Source organism: Hyperoodon ampullatus, assembly GCF_949752795.1.
Source record: "Hyperoodon ampullatus genome assembly, chromosome: 3".
Taxonomy (NCBI): Eukaryota; Metazoa; Chordata; class Mammalia; order Artiodactyla; family Ziphiidae; genus Hyperoodon; species Hyperoodon ampullatus.
In genome coordinates, this window is record NC_136916.1 from 44,521,878 (window position 1) to 44,541,713 (window position 19,836).

At 37.3% G+C, this 19,836-nt stretch overlaps 1 protein-coding gene across 2 annotated transcripts in view; it reads right to left on the reverse strand.

Moving 5' to 3' along the window:
* WDR72 (WD repeat domain 72) overlaps positions 1-19,836 on the reverse strand; it is a gene marked incomplete at both ends in the record, with an annotated part of 196,582 nt that overhangs the window by 160,455 nt on the left and 16,291 nt on the right. For both annotated transcript variants that reach the window (XM_079699901.1, XM_079699900.1), the window contains 5 exons: positions 6,938-7,133; positions 9,873-10,093; positions 12,345-12,590; positions 13,212-13,353; positions 19,404-19,500. In XM_079699901.1, the coding sequence (XP_079556027.1) occupies positions 6,938-7,133; positions 9,873-10,093; positions 12,345-12,590; positions 13,212-13,353; positions 19,404-19,500 (902 nt within the window). The remainder of the gene's footprint in view (positions 1-6,937; positions 7,134-9,872; positions 10,094-12,344; positions 12,591-13,211; positions 13,354-19,403; positions 19,501-19,836) is intronic.

Sequence of the window (19,836 nt, forward strand, 5' to 3'; positions counted from 1 at the left end):
AAATAGGAATTTAGACACATGATGCTATTCTGTTAGGGAAAATATGACTACATATATCTGGGAGACTGTGCCTTGCATATATCTATATAGACCTCACCCTAAACAATTAAAGGAAACTCAGATCTACAGTAGATTAAACACTGGATGTTTTCTAAAAATATGGCCTATTAGCTATTAGTTGACAAACCTCATCTTATATCTCTTAATAGTTTTAGTTTTTAAATTTTCTTTTTTTCTTGTACTTTGAAACCACGGAGGAACAAATGCTTCATTTACATGGCATCATAGTAGATTGAATAATTTTATAGCTAACTGCTACTAATTTCACTAAGAAAAAGAAATTAAGAGAGAGGAAATTTAACACCTGTGGTGAAAATAACTCCAAAATGTATTATCTTCTTCCTTACTTCCTTAATTTCATATTCATAGGCTTTGTTCCAATGGTCTGTTTATAAGATGGTTGTCTTAAAACTCAGAATGTGCTTTCCCACAGAAACCATGTCATAACCAGAGGCTGGATCCTCAGGCCACACTGCAGCAGTAAAGCTTCCTGCTCAAGGTCACACAGCTCACATTACCTGAGCAGACACAAGAAGACATGAACAAAAATAGATTCACATGGACTCTCAGTTCTACCCACTCATTGGCCTTGAATTCCAGGCCCCAAGCCACTTCTGAGATTTTCTTAGGTCTAGAATTCACCTTGGATATAATGCCTTTAAATACTCTTCCTGAAGCTAGTGCTGGGAAAGAGAAAGCCCAGCTCCCCAGCAGGAGCCACAGGAAGGGGACTGGCAGCTGCCCATAACCTGTGTAAGCATATCTAAGAGCTTCCTGAACAAGGGAAACAATCTCAGCATTTATTTTTCTGGGTGACCGTCTTCCCCTGAGTACAGGAAAGACTGCCCTGAGCAGTGACACATAGTTTTGCCTATCCTCCCTTCCCGTCAGCTGTTGCTTCTGCTACCAGAGTGCCTGCCACTAACAGTCTCCCCACTTGCAAGTTGCTGTTTCTAATCTGTCATCTGAGAAGTCCGATGACTAGGGCTGTTAGAACTGCATGTAAATTGAGAGCCAGGTGCCGAGAGATAGCCAGAGACCCTCTCCTTCAGGGGAGCAATGTGGGGGGGGGGGGTTTCCTGGTAGCCATTTATTTTCTTCTCAAGAGTTTTTCTTATGTAATTCCCTGCTAGACAGTCTCAAAAAGCTGACCTCCATCTGCAGAAGGTGCTCCTGTTGTACAGTTGTACAGTACAGTGAAGAACACACCAGAATGAAAGAGAGACACACATTCCAGTGCAAGTGCCCAACACTCAGCCTGGGGACCTTCGGATTCAAAAAATCTCTGTGCTCCATTTCCTCCTTTGCAAAATGGGTATAACCATAGAGAGTCAGTGAAGTATAATGAATTAAAATTACAAACTGCTTTAGAATGAGGTGTCAAAATAGTGATCTTTAAAAAGAATGACCATCAGCCTTCCCTGGTGGCGCAGTGGTTAAGAATCCACCTGCCAATGCAGGGGACACAGGTTCAATCCCTGGTCTGGGAAGATCCCACATGCTGTGGAGCAACTAAGCCCATGCACCACAACTACTGAGCCTGTGCTCTAGAGCCCACGAGCCACAACAAAGAGAAGCCACTGCAATGAGAAGCCCACGCACCTCAACGAAGAGTAGCCCCCGCTTGCCACAACTAGAGAAAGCCCACGCGCAGCAACGAAGACCCAACACAGCCAAAAATAAGATAAATAAAATAAATAAATTAAAGAGAAAAAAACTACCATCATTCTTAGGGGTCTATAAACTACTGCTGCAAGGCAAACCCAGCCTGTTGTCTGCTTTTGTAAATAAAGTTTTATTGGAACAAAGCCTCACCCACTACTTTATGTATTGTCAATGGCTTCTGTGCTACATACAAGGGCAGAGTTCAGTAGCTGCAAAAGAGATCATATGGACCACAAAGCTGAAAATACTTACTCTCCAACCCTTTACAGAAAAGTTTTTTTGACCTATCTTATCAATAAATTTTATTTTCAAGGAAATAAGGCTTCATTTTTCCCACAAAAAAATTGTTGTTTAATATAGCATATTTCACAACACAGGCCATAAGCTTAACAGAAGACCTTCAATAATAATATTTATATTTAATAACACACAAGAAATTCATTACACAAGTTTTCTGCTATGTAAATCCACTGCTGTGAACAGAAAAGTCCTCAGAATTAATTTAAATTCAATTCTTAAAAGAAAAATGAACTAAGAGCAGAGATTTATTTCTGGTATGCATTTTAGGGGAAAAAATCAGTATTACATTATCTCTATTGTGTCTCATAGCAATGAGGGTGACAAAACTGCCCAGAGTTGTCAGTGTCAAATACACTGTGGGAGCTCAAATATTAATCAAAATGACATCTCCAATTTTTTCCCTTCCTAATCAGGCCTAAACATCATGGGACATCTGCTAAATCAATAAGCAAAACTAGATGCCCTCATCACTCCCAACCTGGCAGCACTGCACTTTTAGCCAGAAGACAAGGGGCCCCACTGCTGCATAAATACTCCTCTGCTTTGATTGTTTGCTTCTCCCATGAGATGAGCATGCCCACCTATGATCCCAGACTTTACCCTGGTACATATCTGGCTATGCCACCTGTCACTGAAAAGATACACCTCAGACAATTTCAAGATAAGATAGGCATGGGGGTACGTGGCTCTAGAATATACTTGTGCATTCTACCAAAGAGAATAAATAAATGAATAAATACATCTCATGAATAAAGTGAGAATAGGTTGTTGTAAAGTGTTTGTGAAAAACTAAAGTCTCATATCCCATCCTCCACACCTGGAGGAAGGTGGCACAGGGACTGACCTATACCCCACCCACCAACCTTCTGCCAAGGTGGGCTTTTGGTACAGTTGAGAATTAATCACCTTTGGCTTTAATCTCCTTCCCCTGCCTTTTATTTCTAGGTCTCTTGCCCCCAAATCCTTATCCCGCTGACACCTCCTATTTCTCTCCCTAGGAGCTCTGGAGTTGCTCTAGTGCTGAAAGATCTGATAAATGCCTGAGTGTCAATTTATTCTCCTCCATGTATTTAGAGGAGGCAGAAGGCTGGAAAAATGGAGCAGAGAATAGGTCTGTTCACACATGGAACCAAGTCTGAACCTTTTAGCAAAGCTAAAAGGAAAAAAAAGAAGAAAAATTGGCTGGCATAGAAAATACACAGACTTCTACACAAAGAAGTGAGGTATGTGCCTGTGAATTCCAGAAACCCTAAGGGAAACTTGGAAGAGAAAGCTAAGGGTCTATCTAAAGTTGGGCAGCCATGTTCTAAGAGCCACTGCAACCGGCCAATGGTAAGATGAACTCATTTGTACTCAGTCTACTGAAGTCCAAGAAAACTTGGGTTGGTTCCTTTATTCATGTGCCAGGCATGTCAGTGAACAAGCATATTCTATACGCTCATAGACCTCTTTTCAGACTAATTGTTTTGGTCTTAGCCGGCGTTTTTTCTCCTAACTTTATGAAACTATAAATGGAAAGTCTTCCTGATCCTGGATTTTCCCACCTTTACAGAAAAAGGATAAAATAGATATCAAGTACAGCAAACATAATGGAAGTATCTTAGCCAAATGAAATACAGCTTGAGAAAGAAAAAGTAGTTCATTAAATTTTAAACAAAATTGGAATTGCTGAGGTTAAAGGCAACTCAAAGCCAATACCAGACACAGACTAAAAGGAACAACATAGACTTACTCAAAAGGAATGAGTGTGGTAAGGAGTTCAGTTGTCAGCCATCTCCAGAGTGTCATGGGGCTCAAATGAGATTATCAAGGGGAGGATGCTTTGAAAAAGTGAAGAGGCACATCACAAATGTGAAGGCAATGATACAATTATTGGTAACATTTTCACCAATTATAAGCTTAAGTTGAGTTATGGTTGTTTATAAACTATTACTGTAGATCACCAAGAGATAAACAGCCTCATAACTTCATTTGGAATAAATATCCTATAAGTTAACTGGGCACTAAACATGTGCATATCATTTTATATGGCCATTTTAAAACAAGCTTTTTTTTTTATAGGAAACAATATACATAACCAACTATAGGAGATTCCTGAGTTTAAGTATGGTGTGTCCATAATGGCCAATATGTCAATTATTGTCCATTTGACAACCCACTCCATCCTTCCAATACCCTTCTGTGTCCTGTTCTGTGCCCCTGGCTGATGCCTAGAACCGAACATCCTTCTGACTTCCAGTTGGATTAAACTAATGAAGATGGTGACTGCAGAAGGAGAGAGAAGAGAATTTCTTCCAACTCTCTTTTTGTCTCAGTATTGACTTTCTGGTGGGAGCTGTTTCTCTTCCATGATCCCAGGGAGTATCCACTCCTCTTTGGCTTCAGCTTAACTGGGTTCCAGTACCACTATTTTCTTATCTTTCACTTCAGCCCTAGAGGCGGTAAGAGCTTCCTGATACTGCTACTGTCTGGGTGATGGCCTCACTATCCACTCCTTGTCTGTTCCTTAATCCCTATCCACATCCCCATAAAGAGTCCTTTTCTTAAAGTCTCTTCACTTAACCCAGCTGGGTTGACTTCAATTTCTGGCCAGGACTGTGCTGAAATATAATATAGACATCTATTTATCGACATAGAAAGATGTCTGACAGAAAGTAGATCAAAATATAAATAGCAGCTATCTTTAGGGAGTGGGATAGGATTATTAGTTTTTTTTTATGTTTCTTTGTATTTTTTCAGCTGTTCTACATTTGATTATATATGTTGGGAGCATAAAAAGAAATAATACAATTAAAATACGATGTGGGAATAAATATGGTTTCAAGAAGTACTAGTGGTTTGGCTTCCCTTCTTTACTGCCCGCCCTATCAAGAACAGATAAATTAAAAGTTCCATAGCCTGAAAGGTGTCCTGGTGGGGCAATGGAACCATAAACGCTTATGAGTGCCCAGATTTTTTTTATTCTTGCTAGACTCCATTTTCTAGGAAAAAATATGTTTGATTAGCAAGTATTTACAATTTCACAATTAAAGACAATGCAGTTGTGCTATATTTAAAATGGATAAACAATAGGGATGTACTGTGTAGCACAGGGAACTCTGCTCAATATTCTGTAACAAACTAATTGGGAAAAGAATTTGGAAAAGAATAGATACATGTATATGTATAACTGAATCACTCTGTTGTACACCTGAAACTAACACAATGGTGTTAATCAACTATATGCCAATATAAAATAAAAAGTTAAAATAAATAAATAAATACATATCTGCTATCATAACCATTAAAAAATGCAGTTGCACACATTTATAAGTATGTGTTTTACAGATTCATATTTCACTAGCACAAATCGATTTTGCTGCATTTTTTTTTTTTTTTTGCGGTACGCGGGCCTCTCACTGCTGTGGCCTCTCCCGTTGTGGAGCACAGGCTCCGGACGCGCAGGCTCAGCGGCCATGGCTCACGGGCCCAGCCGCTCCACGGCATGTGGGATCTTCCCGGACCGGGGCACGAACCCGTGTCCCCTGCATCGGCAGGCAGATTCTCAACCACTGCGCCACCAGGGAAGCCCTGCATTTTTAAATAATATTAATAGTTAACTCTTACTAAAGACTTGGCATCTACAGGCTCTGTTTACAAGAATTGTAGGTACTTGTTAATTTAATCCTAATAGGAAGACAAGTATTATTACTCCTATTTCATAGGTGAGCAAATTGACAAGCAGTGAAGCCAAGTTATTTGTCCAAGATCATACAGTTTTTGCTTGCAGGTCCTGGAGGCAAGTCCAGGCATTAGAACCTATTTGATCTATTATATTCAACCATCACTCAGGTTGATAGATTACCTAAGAATTCTAAACTCTCCTAATCTTGTGAATATGTGCAAAGAACAACGGGGAGGGGGGCCTCATATTGGTTCACTACTTACTAGTGTGTAACCTAGCACACTTACAAATCAGAGCAACAAATTCCTCATCCATGCAATGGGGTATAATATCTCTTCTACCTACCCTAGAAATTGTGATAATCTAATGGGAAATAAGCATGAAAGCCCATCAAAGCTGTAAAGCAAAGCACAAATGTAAGGTGGTATTATTTGCATCCTCCGTATACCATCGTCATTAATACATGAAAGTCAAATGTAAAGAAAATAGCAATTATTTTGGTGAAGTATGGCTCTAAACTATTATATTATAAACTATCCAGTCTGTTCACAACACCCAGCATAAACCCACCACTGATTAATCAATACAAATCATGCAATGGTTTCAGTAAAATGTACTCTCCAGGGCACTCCCTTGACTCACATTCATTCATTACCTCGCTTTATTTAATTTGTTCCCAGCATTGGCCTGAAATGTGTTACTCTCAATCTTAAGTTATATAGTAAAACTTTTTTAAAAACTTAAAAGTTCAACTTTACATTCTCTATGCTCTGGCATCAAAAGTTCAATGGAACCACTCAGTTTTCAGTTTCCCTGACTCAACATTTTGGAGTTTTGTAATTAATTATATTCCATTATTACTGATCAACAATTAGCTCAAAATGTTGCTGAGATGGTGAGTATGCTGGAGAAAGCAGAATTCAATGACTGAGACTAGTAGTAGGACATTAAATTTCTCTCTTGTTAATAATTAAAGTGGATAACTTATGTTTTTATTTATAGCTTCCAGAAATATCTGGCTCGTTCCTGCGCACTGCTCTGTCAGGTAATCATCAGTGGGTTAGGATCTGACTTGGGCTGTTGTGTTTATTTTCCATACACACCTTCAAACGAAGCCATTAAATGCAGCCCAACCAAAGGTAAAAGCAAGTGAGGGCATCACCGTGTCTTTTCTGGAACTCTCCTCCCAGCCAAATGCTTTGATGCATAAAAATATAAAGGATGAAAAGGGGTAAAATTTCAATTTACCTGTCTCAATTTCCCAGATGTAAACAGAGTCATCTGCACATCCAACAATTAGAAAGTTCTCAACGGGATGCCATTTTATCATCTTCACGGGGAAAAGGTGCTTTCGGGCGCTCAGGAGGCACCTCCTCCCTTCAAGGTGAAGGAGAGCCACGGAATGGTCACTGCACACACAGCAAATTACCTGATGACTCCGTAGCTATAAAAAAAAAATGGCATTCTTTGTAAGCTAATAGTCAAATGCTTTCTTTAAAATTAAATCAGATTTTCCCCCCTAGTAACATAAGTTTTTGTTAAAATCCCATTTACAAAATGACAGTTCTGCTTTCTCTAGCACCTCTCCACATAACACTGCACAGGGGAGCTTTACAAACCAACTAGATTTTAAATTCAAAGACCTATTAGGAAGGTCAAAAGACACAAGTAAAGAGGAGAATTCCAGGCCAGATCTACTTATAAGATAAGTGAAGGACGTGATCATCACTCAGCAGATTCAGGCAGTGAGGCAGACATCGGAAATAATGCAGAATAAAATAAGCCCCAGAACTAATTTGTTGCCACAAAAAGAAGCTATTTGTAGACACAAGCTTAGGCCCAAGGGTATCATGAGCTGATATCTTCCACTTAGAGCCTCAAAATGTGATTTGGTGCTGTTCCCAGAACTATACAGATTTTAATCCAAACAGGAAACTCAGTGTAGACACAATCTAAAAGAGGTAAGCATTAGATAGTTCCAACTGAATGTACAGCTTCAAAGACACGGGGACCAAAAATAGTCTCACGGGACAAAGATTCTTAAGATACTTTCAAGAACATCAGCATGTGGTTACCTTCAGCATAGTTTAGGACAAAGACTATTCTTGCTGGGTGCTGCTGAGGCTCATCTAGGAGAGGTTTACAGGGCAGCTTTGTGCCTCACCACGAGGGCCATGCATTGATCAGCCCATCAGTGGGTATGGCTGGGGTGTGGTGAGAAGGGGCAATGGGTAGTTCCTCTGCTATTTTTTTCTTTTCTAACCATTTTGCTATGTCAATGCTCCTACTTTCACTAAGGCACCTGGCCAGACTTTCATCTGCTATGTTAAAAGCATCAGCTAGGGTTCCTGAAGAATCTCCCAGTGCCCATCACTGACCTCTCTCTGTGGGGCATTGGGAACTTGTTATTTTTCCTAATACTTGTAAAGGAGACTACAGAAATTCTGAGCGGGGGTGGGGGTGGGGGAATCACAAAATGGCAGGTGTGATATATGGGGAGCCTGGACTTGTAGAATGGGGCACAGATGCATTGCCCCCCAACTATTACCTCTTGGAGAACCTGCCTGACCGCCAGTTTCTAGAATAGACAGCCCAGTGTACTTCAGGAAACTCACACACACCTACAACACAAGAAAACACACATAACACGTGAACACAGATCCTATGGCCAGGAGTAGACGTATACTAGAGACCCACACTAGGCCAGTCAGATTCTCTTTTCTAGGCGTTTGAAATTGTAAAGCTAAAAGAAGTCATAGGAAGAGGCAAGAGAATGGAGCAATCACAGAAAAGCAGACCATTTTGGGGCAGTGGATTCAAGGAGTAACTTTGGTTTCTGAATTTAAGTTCCACTGTAGGTCTTTGCTCTAGTGCTTTGTCTTGGATGCCTAGGGATTGCCCCTTGTGCCCTTTCAATAAACTCCCTTTTTATTTGACTTTGAATCTGTCCTGATCCTTGGAGTTAAATCATCTATGACTGAGGCAGAAGTAAAAGGGGTCAGGAGTGGAACTGACTTGGACTACGGTCCTGGGGCCAAGAGAAAAAAAATTTTTTTGAAAAAGGGAGAACTTCAGGAATAAAATATGTATCAAGGTATCCCAAATCACCACATAGTTTTTTTTTTGGGGGGGGGCGAGGGGTCACTTAACTTTGTTTTACTGTTTTGGTTAATCATTTCTGTTCATGAAATACTGCTTTCATTTTTTCTTACTACAAAAATACAGTGCAAGTTTTCTCTGATTTTACTTTGGAACTGATTTTTCATAACATTACTATGGAGACATAATTTTTTTTTTTTTTTTTTTTTTTTTTTTTGCGGTATGCGGCCCTCTCACTGCTGTGGCCTCTCCCGTTGCGGAGCACAGGCTCCGGACGTGCAGGCTCAGTGGCCATGGCCCACGAGCCCAGCCGCTCCGCGGCACGCGGGATCCTCCGGGACCGGGGCACGAACCCATGTCCCCTGCATCGGCAGGCGGACTCTCAATCCCCGCGCCACCAGGGAAGCCCTGGAGACATAATTTTTACAAGTCAATCAACTAACTTATAAACTCAGAAAACTCAAAACTTGGCTGTTCATATTTTATCAAAGATATCAGCTTTATGAAAGCTGAATTTAAGCTGACATTGCATGAGAAAATTACACCTGGAAGTATTTCCTTTGCTCAGCACAAGGTAGATGCTCGTAAATTTGTTAAAGCTCGTCATTTGTTAAATAAGTGAAAGAGTAAACAAAAATCTATTTAAGAAAGAGTGTAACTATCATTATTATTATTAAATTGTTGAACGCAAAAGTTAATTTTAATTTACAGTTCCTACATATTTATTTTTCCATTGAGTGTCCATTACTTTAAAAAGAAAATTCCATTAGAAATTAAGATGTAGAACTAGGAAAAGAAAAAGAACAAACATATAAGTACTTAAAGAGAATTAACTGACTTTTGTAAAGCCAAGAATTGATGAGACCTTCGCTTTAGAACCAAATTATCTGTATAAGCTGTAAAAATAATAAAATGCATAAAACATAAGAAAGGAATTCATAAAAATCATCCAGTTGTATTATGGCTTTCTTTTTCTTTTCTGTGGAAATATGGGTTATTTTTCCTTACGTTTTTTAAACATTCTGAAATGTTATATGTATAACTTAAATTTATGTGTTACGTTTCACTCTTTATCTTAACTTACTTTGAAATTCTCTGGTGACATCAAAAGACTCATTACTAAACCAGCTTGCAAAAAGAATTTATGCAAAATTTCTTCAGTAAAGATATCCCACAAGATGACCCATGAGTCCTGGTCCCCAGATACCAGCCAACTTTGGTCTAATTTTGAAGAGAGACCATGTGGATAAAGCAAGGAAGTAACACTGTGGTGATGGCCTTTGAGAACTTTCTGAGGAAGGGAACCTGGAAAACAACCAAACACCAAATAATATAAAAGAGTTATTTTTGTTCAAGAAATAGTCCTGAGATTTTCTTTTATAAATTTTTAATGTAAGGAAACTACATATAATTAAAGGTAGGCAGGCAGTTGACTAAGAAAATTAATGAACAACCCTTGGATTCTCTCAAAAGGCAAGTGCCTCATTATAAGCCAGGTCATGCTTTTGATGGAGCACTAAATTTCGTTGTTCAAGGTCTATTAATTCTTTAAGGATGTTAGCAAGTTACCAATTCCAGTGCCATGAAATAGCAAACTCTGTTCTAAAAGAGTGAACAATTTATACATTTTGTCTCTACAAAAATACTCTCAGAACACTACTGCTGTCCTTTAAAACAGCATGACCAAGTCTAGTATAAAAGAAAAGCAAAGTTTCACAGAATATTTTTGCTTTAAAAGATATTACAAATTACCTAGTTCCACCATTTTGTTTTACAGATAAAAGTATCTGAGGCTCAGAGAGGTTAAGTGGCTTGAATCCAAGTGTGAAGAAACACAGCATAATATTTAAGAGCACAGCTTTGCTGTTAAACAAATCTGGCTTTGTTTTTCTCAGTCTATCACTTACTAGATGTGTCACTGTGGACAACTTGCCTTTTCCCTCTAAGCCACAGGTACTGCGTCTGAAAAAGTGGGATAATAACAGCACTTACTTCACACAAGACTACTGTGTGGAATAAATAAAATAATGTCTATAATTTCTTAGCACTGGCACTTGGTAGGAACCTAGGTGTTTCATACCATAGCTGTATTAGAACACAGGCTTACTGACACCCAGTTTCCACACTGCTTCTTCCTTCATTATTAGCTAAACCTAAAAAAATTGGAGAGGACCACAAACTCTTTATTCACATTGAAAATGAGTCCCAAAGAATCATTATTACTTCTATTCCTTCAGGCACCTTCTCGCTTTATATCCACTAGCAAACCAAGATGAATATTAATTCAGATGCTAAAGATCAAATGTAGGTTTCTGCTTGTTTTCAGGATAAGATAAATCAGACTAGATAAAATATGCTAAGGTCTTAAGCTTTTTTACTAACTTTTAACAGCAGCCATTGAGATGTAAAGTGGTGTATTACCTCTCCTTGCTTTATTGCTACTCACTCTATTTCAGTCAATCACTGAATCACTGAAAAGTTAGAACACTTAGTAAGTAGCCAGAGTAAGCTGAGAACAGCAATAGGCAATATAACAAGTTTTGGTGGTTTTTTTTAATAATATTTGGTCTGTCAGGACCTTGTAGTCTAGTAGGGTCCATACAATGAAAAGTGGCATACAAATTTACCTACACAGCCCCAAATCTCAGTCACCTCCTATATTTCTTTCCTTTACATAAGACAACTTACTGCATAATGGTCTTTATTTAAGAGATTTTGCTGTTGCAATGCACAAAGATGTATGAGAACACATTTACATTTCATTACCAAAAAAATTAAAAATTAAAACAGGAAGATACCACTTTCTCCTGATTGGCAAATATTAAAAAACTGAATAGCACAGTAAGTTGGCTAAGGCTGGGGGGAAAAGGCATTCTCATACATCTGTGCTAGTGGACACACATGTATATTGATGTACTTTGGAGAATATTTAAGATATATTTTCAAAATTAAAAATACACATAAAAGTTGATCTAGTAATTCTACTCCTGGAAATTAATACTATACATATACCTACATATATGTGCAAAGATAGTTAATTCTGCATTGTCTATAGTAGCCAAAGATGAGAAAAAACTTGAACACCCATCATAGGAGATTTTTTAAATTAGAATTCAATCATTATTAATCATTTAAAATTAAGTCATAAAGAATGTACTCCAAAATATTTTATTAAGATTTAAGGACATTTTAGTAAAGTGTGTAGAATGTGGTTCTATTTTTATAATATAATTAAAAGAATGTATACTGCTCTTTTGTTATATGCTTATATATGCATAGGAAATTTCAAAAAGTGTATAAAGAAACTTATTAGCACTTGCCTTTGGTGATCTTCCTGGAAGATCAAAGAAGGAGAGAAATGTATTTCTCATTGTATAACCTTCTGTTTGACTTAAAAAAAAACCTATATGTGCGTTTTACTTTAACACTAAAACATGCACAAATTTATTAGCAAATGCCTGCAATTTTCTTAAGCTTCAGTAATCTTCTTAGTATAGCTTATTAAAGTTGAAGCTTAGGTAAATTAAATAAATAGGGTCAAATAAAATTCAATGACCTTTCAGTAAAGAACTGCCTTCTAGAAGTCCTGCTTTGGCAGCATTCAAAGCCTGTGTAATGAAAATTGTCCCATCTTCACAGCCACATATTAGTTTATCAAGACTTGGAACATACTCTGATGAAGTGACAACCGCAATTCCATTCTCATCTCTAAACCCAGAGAAGTAGTCAATAATACTTTGTGACATGGTATGATGCTTATCAAAATTATCTTGAAGGGTCCAGGTGGTAGTTATTGGTATCTCTAAAAGGAAAACACACAAAAAGGGAAAATTTGGTTTATAAATTCATCATAGATATAGAAAATATTATCAAGGCACCATACCTTGGGGAACATAGAGACTCTTTTGCCATCCTAACAGTATGCTATAGGCAGAAAAGTTCTTCTGCCATCCATTGCTTTCACTCCAAATGCTATTTTATTGATTCTTTCTCCCTCAAGGAGCCTCGGAAGAATAGATGTGTATTAGTGCATTCATTTTAGACTTAAGTCAACAAAAGAATGGAGAAACTCTTTTGAATAGAGAAATTGGTTGAAAAGGGGTACAGGATATGGACATGATGAATTCAAAAATATGAATATGGTCTATCAGTCTATCCTATATTCATATTGTCAACATTCATTTCAAGTCAATAAAACATCATTCATGTTAAGTTGATGTTAATTTGAATTACACTTGTTGCACTGTTGTATAAGATCTATAAGCATCATGTTTATACCTACTTTTATGTGAGCATCTAATGCATAGCGGTACATGAGAACTTTTTGTTTATTTACTCATATTACTCAACTTAAGAAAAAACACCGAGTTAATTATAAAGTAGTTCTCAGAAAACATGTGATTAGAAATAGAAATTGTCTTACCTTTAGGAGAACCATCAAACTTGGATACAGGAACATCAGGGATGTGCCACAAAGTAATTCTTCCTGAGACTTCTCCAGAGAAAAGTACCTTATAAAAAGGCTCTTTCCTTTCATTCATGTAGCCCATAACAAAGGGAAGGCTCTGATCCAAGTAAAAAAGTTAGCATTTATGTAGAAAAAATATCTTTAAAAAAAATGTATATAATGGCAGCCACTGTTTTTAAATGAAGGAACAAGACTTCATAGATGAACTAAATTATTTCCATTTATTTCCCACTGTTTAAAAAATTTCAAGTAAATTAAGTGAAACAGTCCTCTTACTCAAAACAAAAAAGTTTTTATGAAATAAGAAGCAAAGTCATCAGCTAGATTTCAGAGAGTTAATAAGAATAGCTAATAGCTAATTTATTGAACATGTTCAGTGTATGTATTACATATACTGTTAGGGTCTTTGCATGTATTCAGTTAAGTAGTCCTCACAATAATCCTGTGAAGTTCGTACTATCATTGTCTTCATTTTACAGATGAATAATCTGAGAGGGAAGAGGTTAATTTATTTAAGGTGATATAGATGGCAGTGGGCTTTTGAGTCCAGTAATTCTGACTCAAGAGCCCACGTCTTGATGACAGTGCTCTACTGTCCACTGAGGAGGTCTGATTTCTTTATGATCCCTTCAGTTCCAATTGTCAGTTAAAATAGCAACAACTAATATTTGTGTGGTATTATTATGCTTTCTACTTTCTTTTGACCATTTTTCAGATTTAACATACTTGATTTCAAACTTCCCAAATGGCCACAAAGAAAAATGAATTCATAACTTATATAGATAGATAGATAGATACTAGTAAAAATAAATGTATGTTATAATTAACATAAATATATTTATATATATAAAAATACAGTTTTGTTGAGGCACAGTATGAATATTGGGTACCAGAGCTCTTAAAGATACACTTTCACTAGTGAATGGGTCCAGAATCTCCCTAGTACCTCAGTGCAGTGTAGAGGTTCTTTGGGCAGACCTGTATATAGAGATTACACACAAGGGATCAAAATGATTAAGTGATTAGAAAAACAAAAACAAAACCCTCTTTTGATGTACAAATAAAAGGCACCCTGAAAAGAAAGCCAACTGCTGATGCTAGAATTAAAGAAGCCTAAGAAAGTGATAGTTTCTAGTCAGAAAACACATGTTTGAAGGTCCAGACTTAGTTATTTTAGTGGAAAAATTCTATAATGTATCTCTAGAGAATATTAAGGGCCCAAATATTGCTACATTTAATCCTTACAACAAAGCTACATAGTAAATAAACATTATTATTATTTCTGTTATAGAGATAAGGAAACTAAGACGAGAGGAGAATAAGAAACTAATTCAAGACCAAGATATGTAATCCTCTATAGTCCCAAGAAATGAAAGCATTGAAGAAAAACAGTTCCAGTGAAGTGAGTTCTCTGAATAATTATTTTTTTAAAGATTCAGAAGGCATTTTGGGGTCTTATACTTCTCAAGGCCACCATTTTTGTAGGTGTTAGAAATGGTACAATAAAACTTGGTTAGATTGGCTTCTCAAACTCTCTCAACCTTTGGGAACCTTAAAATTGAGTAGCCCAGCTCTCTCATGATTTTGATATGAGAATGACGCTCCAGAGAGGCTGGATGGTTACTGAAGTTGGTCGCAGCACATCTCCTCCCTCCCAGCAAAATGTGCTGCCCCTACAGCCCATGCGCCCCAGACGCTGTTACTCCCTCTACGCTCACTTCTGTACTACCATTCCTCACTTGCTCACACCCACTCCTTGACACCTCAATCCTCCTCCTTTCCAGTAGTTTCCTCTCTAGTTCACATGAAAACTCCCTCAAAGCCCCTTATCATGTGATTCTGATTTTTCGTCACAGTACCCAGTACCCATCACAAGAAGTACCCATCACAAGAAGTACCAAGAGGTATTAAAATAGTCATTAACAGTGAATTAAGTTTCATTAGGTCCCATTTGTTTACTTTTTTAAAATTTCTATTTCTCTAGGGGATGGGTCAAAAAGGATCTTGCCGTGATTTATGTCAAAGAGTGTTCTGCCTATGTTTTCCTCTAAGAGTTTTATAGTGTCTGGTCTTACATTTAAGTCTTTAATCCATTTTAGGTTTATTTTTGTGTATGGTGTTAGGGAGTGTTCTAATTTAATTCTTTTACATGTAGCTGTCCAGTTTTCCCAGCACCACTTATTGAAGAGACTGTCTTTTCTCCATTGTATATTCTTGCCTCCTTTATCAAAGATAAGGTGACCATATGTGTGTGGGTTTATCTCTGGGCTTTCTATCCTGTTCCATTGATCTATATTTCTGTTTTTGTGCCAGTACCATACTGTCTTGATTACTGTAGCTTTGTAGTACAGTCTGAAGTCAGGGAGCCTGATTCCTCCAGCTCTGTTTTTCTTTCTCAAAACCTAATGAAACTTAAAAGCTTTTGCACAGCAAAGGAAGCCATAAGCAAGATGAAAAGACAACCCTCAGAATGGGAGAAAATATTTGCAAATGAAGCAACTGACAAAGGATTAATCTCCAAAATATATAAGCAGCTTATGCAGCTCAATATCAAAAAAACAACCCAATCCAAAAATGGGCAGAAGACCTAAATAGACATTTCTCCAAAGAAGATACACAGATGGCCAACAAACACATGAAAGGATACTCAACATCACTAATCATTAAAGAAATGCAAATCAAAACTACAATGAGGTATCACCTCACACCGGTCAGAATGGCCATCATCAAAAAATCTACAAACAATAAATGCTGGAGGAGGTATGGAGAAAAGGGAACCCTCTTGCACTGTTGGTGGGAATGTAAATTGGTACAGCAACTATGGAGAACAGTATGGAGGTTCCTTAAAAAACTAAAAATAGAACTACCATATGACCCAGCAACCCCACTACTGGGCAAATACCCTGAGAAAACCATAATTCAAAAAGACACATGCACCCCAATGTTCATAGCACTATTTACAATAGCCAGGACATGGACGCAACCTAAGTGTCCATCGACAGATGAATGGATAAAGACGATGTGGCACATATATACAATGGAATATTACTCAGCCATAAAAAGAAATGAAATTGAGTTATTTATAGTGAGGTGGATGGACCTGGAGTCTGTCATACAGAATGAAGTAAGTCAGAAAGAGAAAAACAAATACTGTATGCTAACACATATATATGGAATCTAAAAAAAAAATGGTTGTGATGAACCTAGGAGCAGGACAGGAATAAAGACGCAGACGTAGAGAATGGACTTGAGGACATGGGGAGGGGGAAGGATAAGCTGGGACGAAGTGAGAGAGCAGCATTGACATATATACACTACCAAATGTAAAACAGATAGCTAGTGGGAAACAGCTGCATAGCACAGGGAGATCAGCTCGGTGCTTTATGACCACCTAGAGGGGTGGGATAGGGAGGGTGGGAGGGAGGCTTAAGAGGGAGGGGATATGGGGATATATGTATACATATAGCTGGTTCACTTCATTATACAGCAGAAACTAACAAACATTGTAAAGCAATTATACTCTAATAAAGATGTTAAAAAAAAAAACTAAAAAAAAAAAAACCAGTGAATTATCTTGTGCTAACTGCCTGGATTCAAATCCTGGTTTTAGCACATACTAACTCTATTAAAAGAGCCAATTACTTGATTTAGGCAATTTACTTAACCTCTCTATATCTCATTTTCTCTAACTGTGAAAGAAGGCTAATAAATAAAAGCACCTACTATATGGGATTACTGTCGGGATTAATGAGTTGATAAAGGTAAGGTGCTTAGTATGGTGCCAGGCATTTGGGACATACTCAATAAGCAGTAACCATTCTTATTATCCATTCTCAAAACAAATGAGAAATTCACTCCAAAGCCCATTCCCAGACTCTGGGGCCAAACTGCCTAGGTTCAAATCCTGGGAATTAACCTTCCTGAGCATCAGTTTCAAACTGGGGTCATGGTGAAAACTCATGTAAATAAGGCAGTGCATATGTTTAACAATAATAAGGACTGAAGAAAAAGTTACCCATCATCATCGTCATTGTCATTACTCTTAGTTCATGCATCCAAATTCCTTATCTGCAATCCTCAGGCTGTTTCTATTCCATCTACTCCCACCTCAACACTGCAATCTTACTCCACAGCTAAAACCCTGGGAAGCCCAGTTCCTCGCCTCAGCAGCCAGGACCCCTACCACAAGTTTCAGTGATCATCAGCTACGATTTCAAGATAGGGAGATTTTCCTAAAGCTGTTGGAATGAAGGAGGAGTCCCCATTTTTGCTACTACAACTCCATCAGCAGGTAAGTTCCTGGCATCACATGAGAACATGTTACTGTCACACACTGGGATTTAATTCTATGGCATCACTCCAAAAAACATGTTTACAATGCATAATTCTCTAAGTTCATTGTATCTATCAAACTCACCTCCCTACACCATGAAAATGCCTTCATTACCTTGTAACTGCATGAAACAATAAGAAGTCTTATATTTAGTGAATATTGGTGATGTTTTGAATAGAGAGAACAATATCTGAATTTAGTTTCTTGGCCGGATAAAGGGCAAGCAAAGGTCTACGAATGAGTAGACCAGCTTCTTTTTGTTTCAGATTATTGTATTCATTTTCACTGGCTTCCAAGTACTTCCCACTTTTAAGATACAGAAACAACTGTGGTTGTCTAAACAAGAATTATACATTGACAGAAAACTCACAAATCTATGTCTTCACCTTTTGAGACACAAAGCAAGGTGGCTCCCCATAAGATTAGTATTTTTTTAAGTTAATTTGTAATTGCTGTTCTTTTTCCTCATAGTTATGTATAGCATTGATATTTGTAGTAGACTAGAAGCTCCTAAAGGACATTTCTTATATCTAGCTTTTAGGGCAAACTGTGCTTTGTAAAAATGCATTTGGGAGCTAAAAAGGAAAAAAAGGGAAAGTCCTTTAAAAAATAACTTAAGATGCCTTTCTGAGTAAACCACAATAAAGCTTTTGTGATCAACAGCAAAACAAGGCTCTATTGCAACCCATGAATGACTTTAGAAATAGTGTTCCACAGCATAACTCTAAAGTTTGTCTATGTCCTAGTGGCACTTGGAGTTCTAATTTTTGGCTGACAGTCTTAATCAAGTTTTTGCAACAAAACCTCACAGATATGTTAAAGAGATGATACTGAACCATAGGATTTGCAGCAGCTATGCTGCCTAATTAAGCAAACCATCACTGTAAAAAGTAACATGCTTCGTTGTTTGACACATCAATAATTCAAAACTCCTCCATTCTCCATGAAATACCTTTTTGGATAATTAACTGATGACTAAGTCCAATAGGTAAAAAAAAAAAAAAAAAAACACTTTCACTGACACTAAAGTAAACTGCTTAAATTTTCAGGCTTCATAGAGTGTCAAAGATATAATTCAGTCAAGTGAAAACCCACAATTACATCCTCAACTCTCTGCCAGGAATCATAGTTATATTTGTTTTAACAAGAAAATTTATTCAGAAGAATAACTAAATGCATGTGAAAATGATCTCAATATACAGCTGCCTTAAGAATTAAAAAAAGCAGGATATAAGCCATTTGATAAAGTTTAAAAAATGAAGTAGATACATCAAAATGTTAATAACTTTGTATCAGTGGAAAGGTCAGTGGAAAAAATGTGTATGTATATATATATGGTGGGGGAGAGAGAGAGAGAGAAAGAGAGAATGAGAGAGGGAGAGGAAATAAATACGGCAAATGTTGACAATTGGTGAATCTAGGTAAAGGGTATATGACTGGTCATTGTACTATTCTTACAACCTTTCAAATATTTGAACATTTTCCAATTAACATAAGTAAATACAAAAAATAAAAATATTCATAGTGAATATGTATGGTGGTAAAATTAGAAATTTTAATTCTTCCTTTTTTATCATTATAACTATTCCATAATAAATATGTATTGTTTAGTTAAGCAGACTTAAAAAATAGCTTTTCTAAAGGCAAATTTTTCTTCAGTAGCCATTAACAATTAGATTTAATTTTCTCGTTAACAACTTGATGTGATTCTTCAATTCAATTTTTTCAAGCCAGACTCTGTTACAGACAAAGCAACACTTATCTGAGAAGTGGAGTGAAACAGCTTTGAGGCAGTCATTCTTTTCTTGCATTACCTTATTTTCCTGCACAGAAGTAGAGCACAGTAAATGAGGATAAATGGTCTCTTTAAGCACTCTTCCATCAGCAGGGTATATGCTTTTTGAAAGCCCACTGCATAGTGAAAAATAAAAAGCAAAGTTTAGAACTTTGGGGTTCTTTATTCGTTTTTTCCCCTCCCACTTTCAAAAGCCGGATGGTACCATTCAAGTTTCTAAACTCTAGTTAGAAATTGTTGGGTTAATAATTACAAGTGACTTTTTGAAAACCCAGCACCAGCTGTACAAGTTATACATGGTTAATCTCATTCCTTCATCCCCTGCTGTTTTATACAAAGGCTGAAGCCTACCAAGCCCAGAGTAAATCTTCTAGTGCCAAAGTTGTTTTGTTCTGGTTTTTGATCATGGGCAGCATGTGGGGATTTTTCCATAATAAACCTCCCAAAGTTCA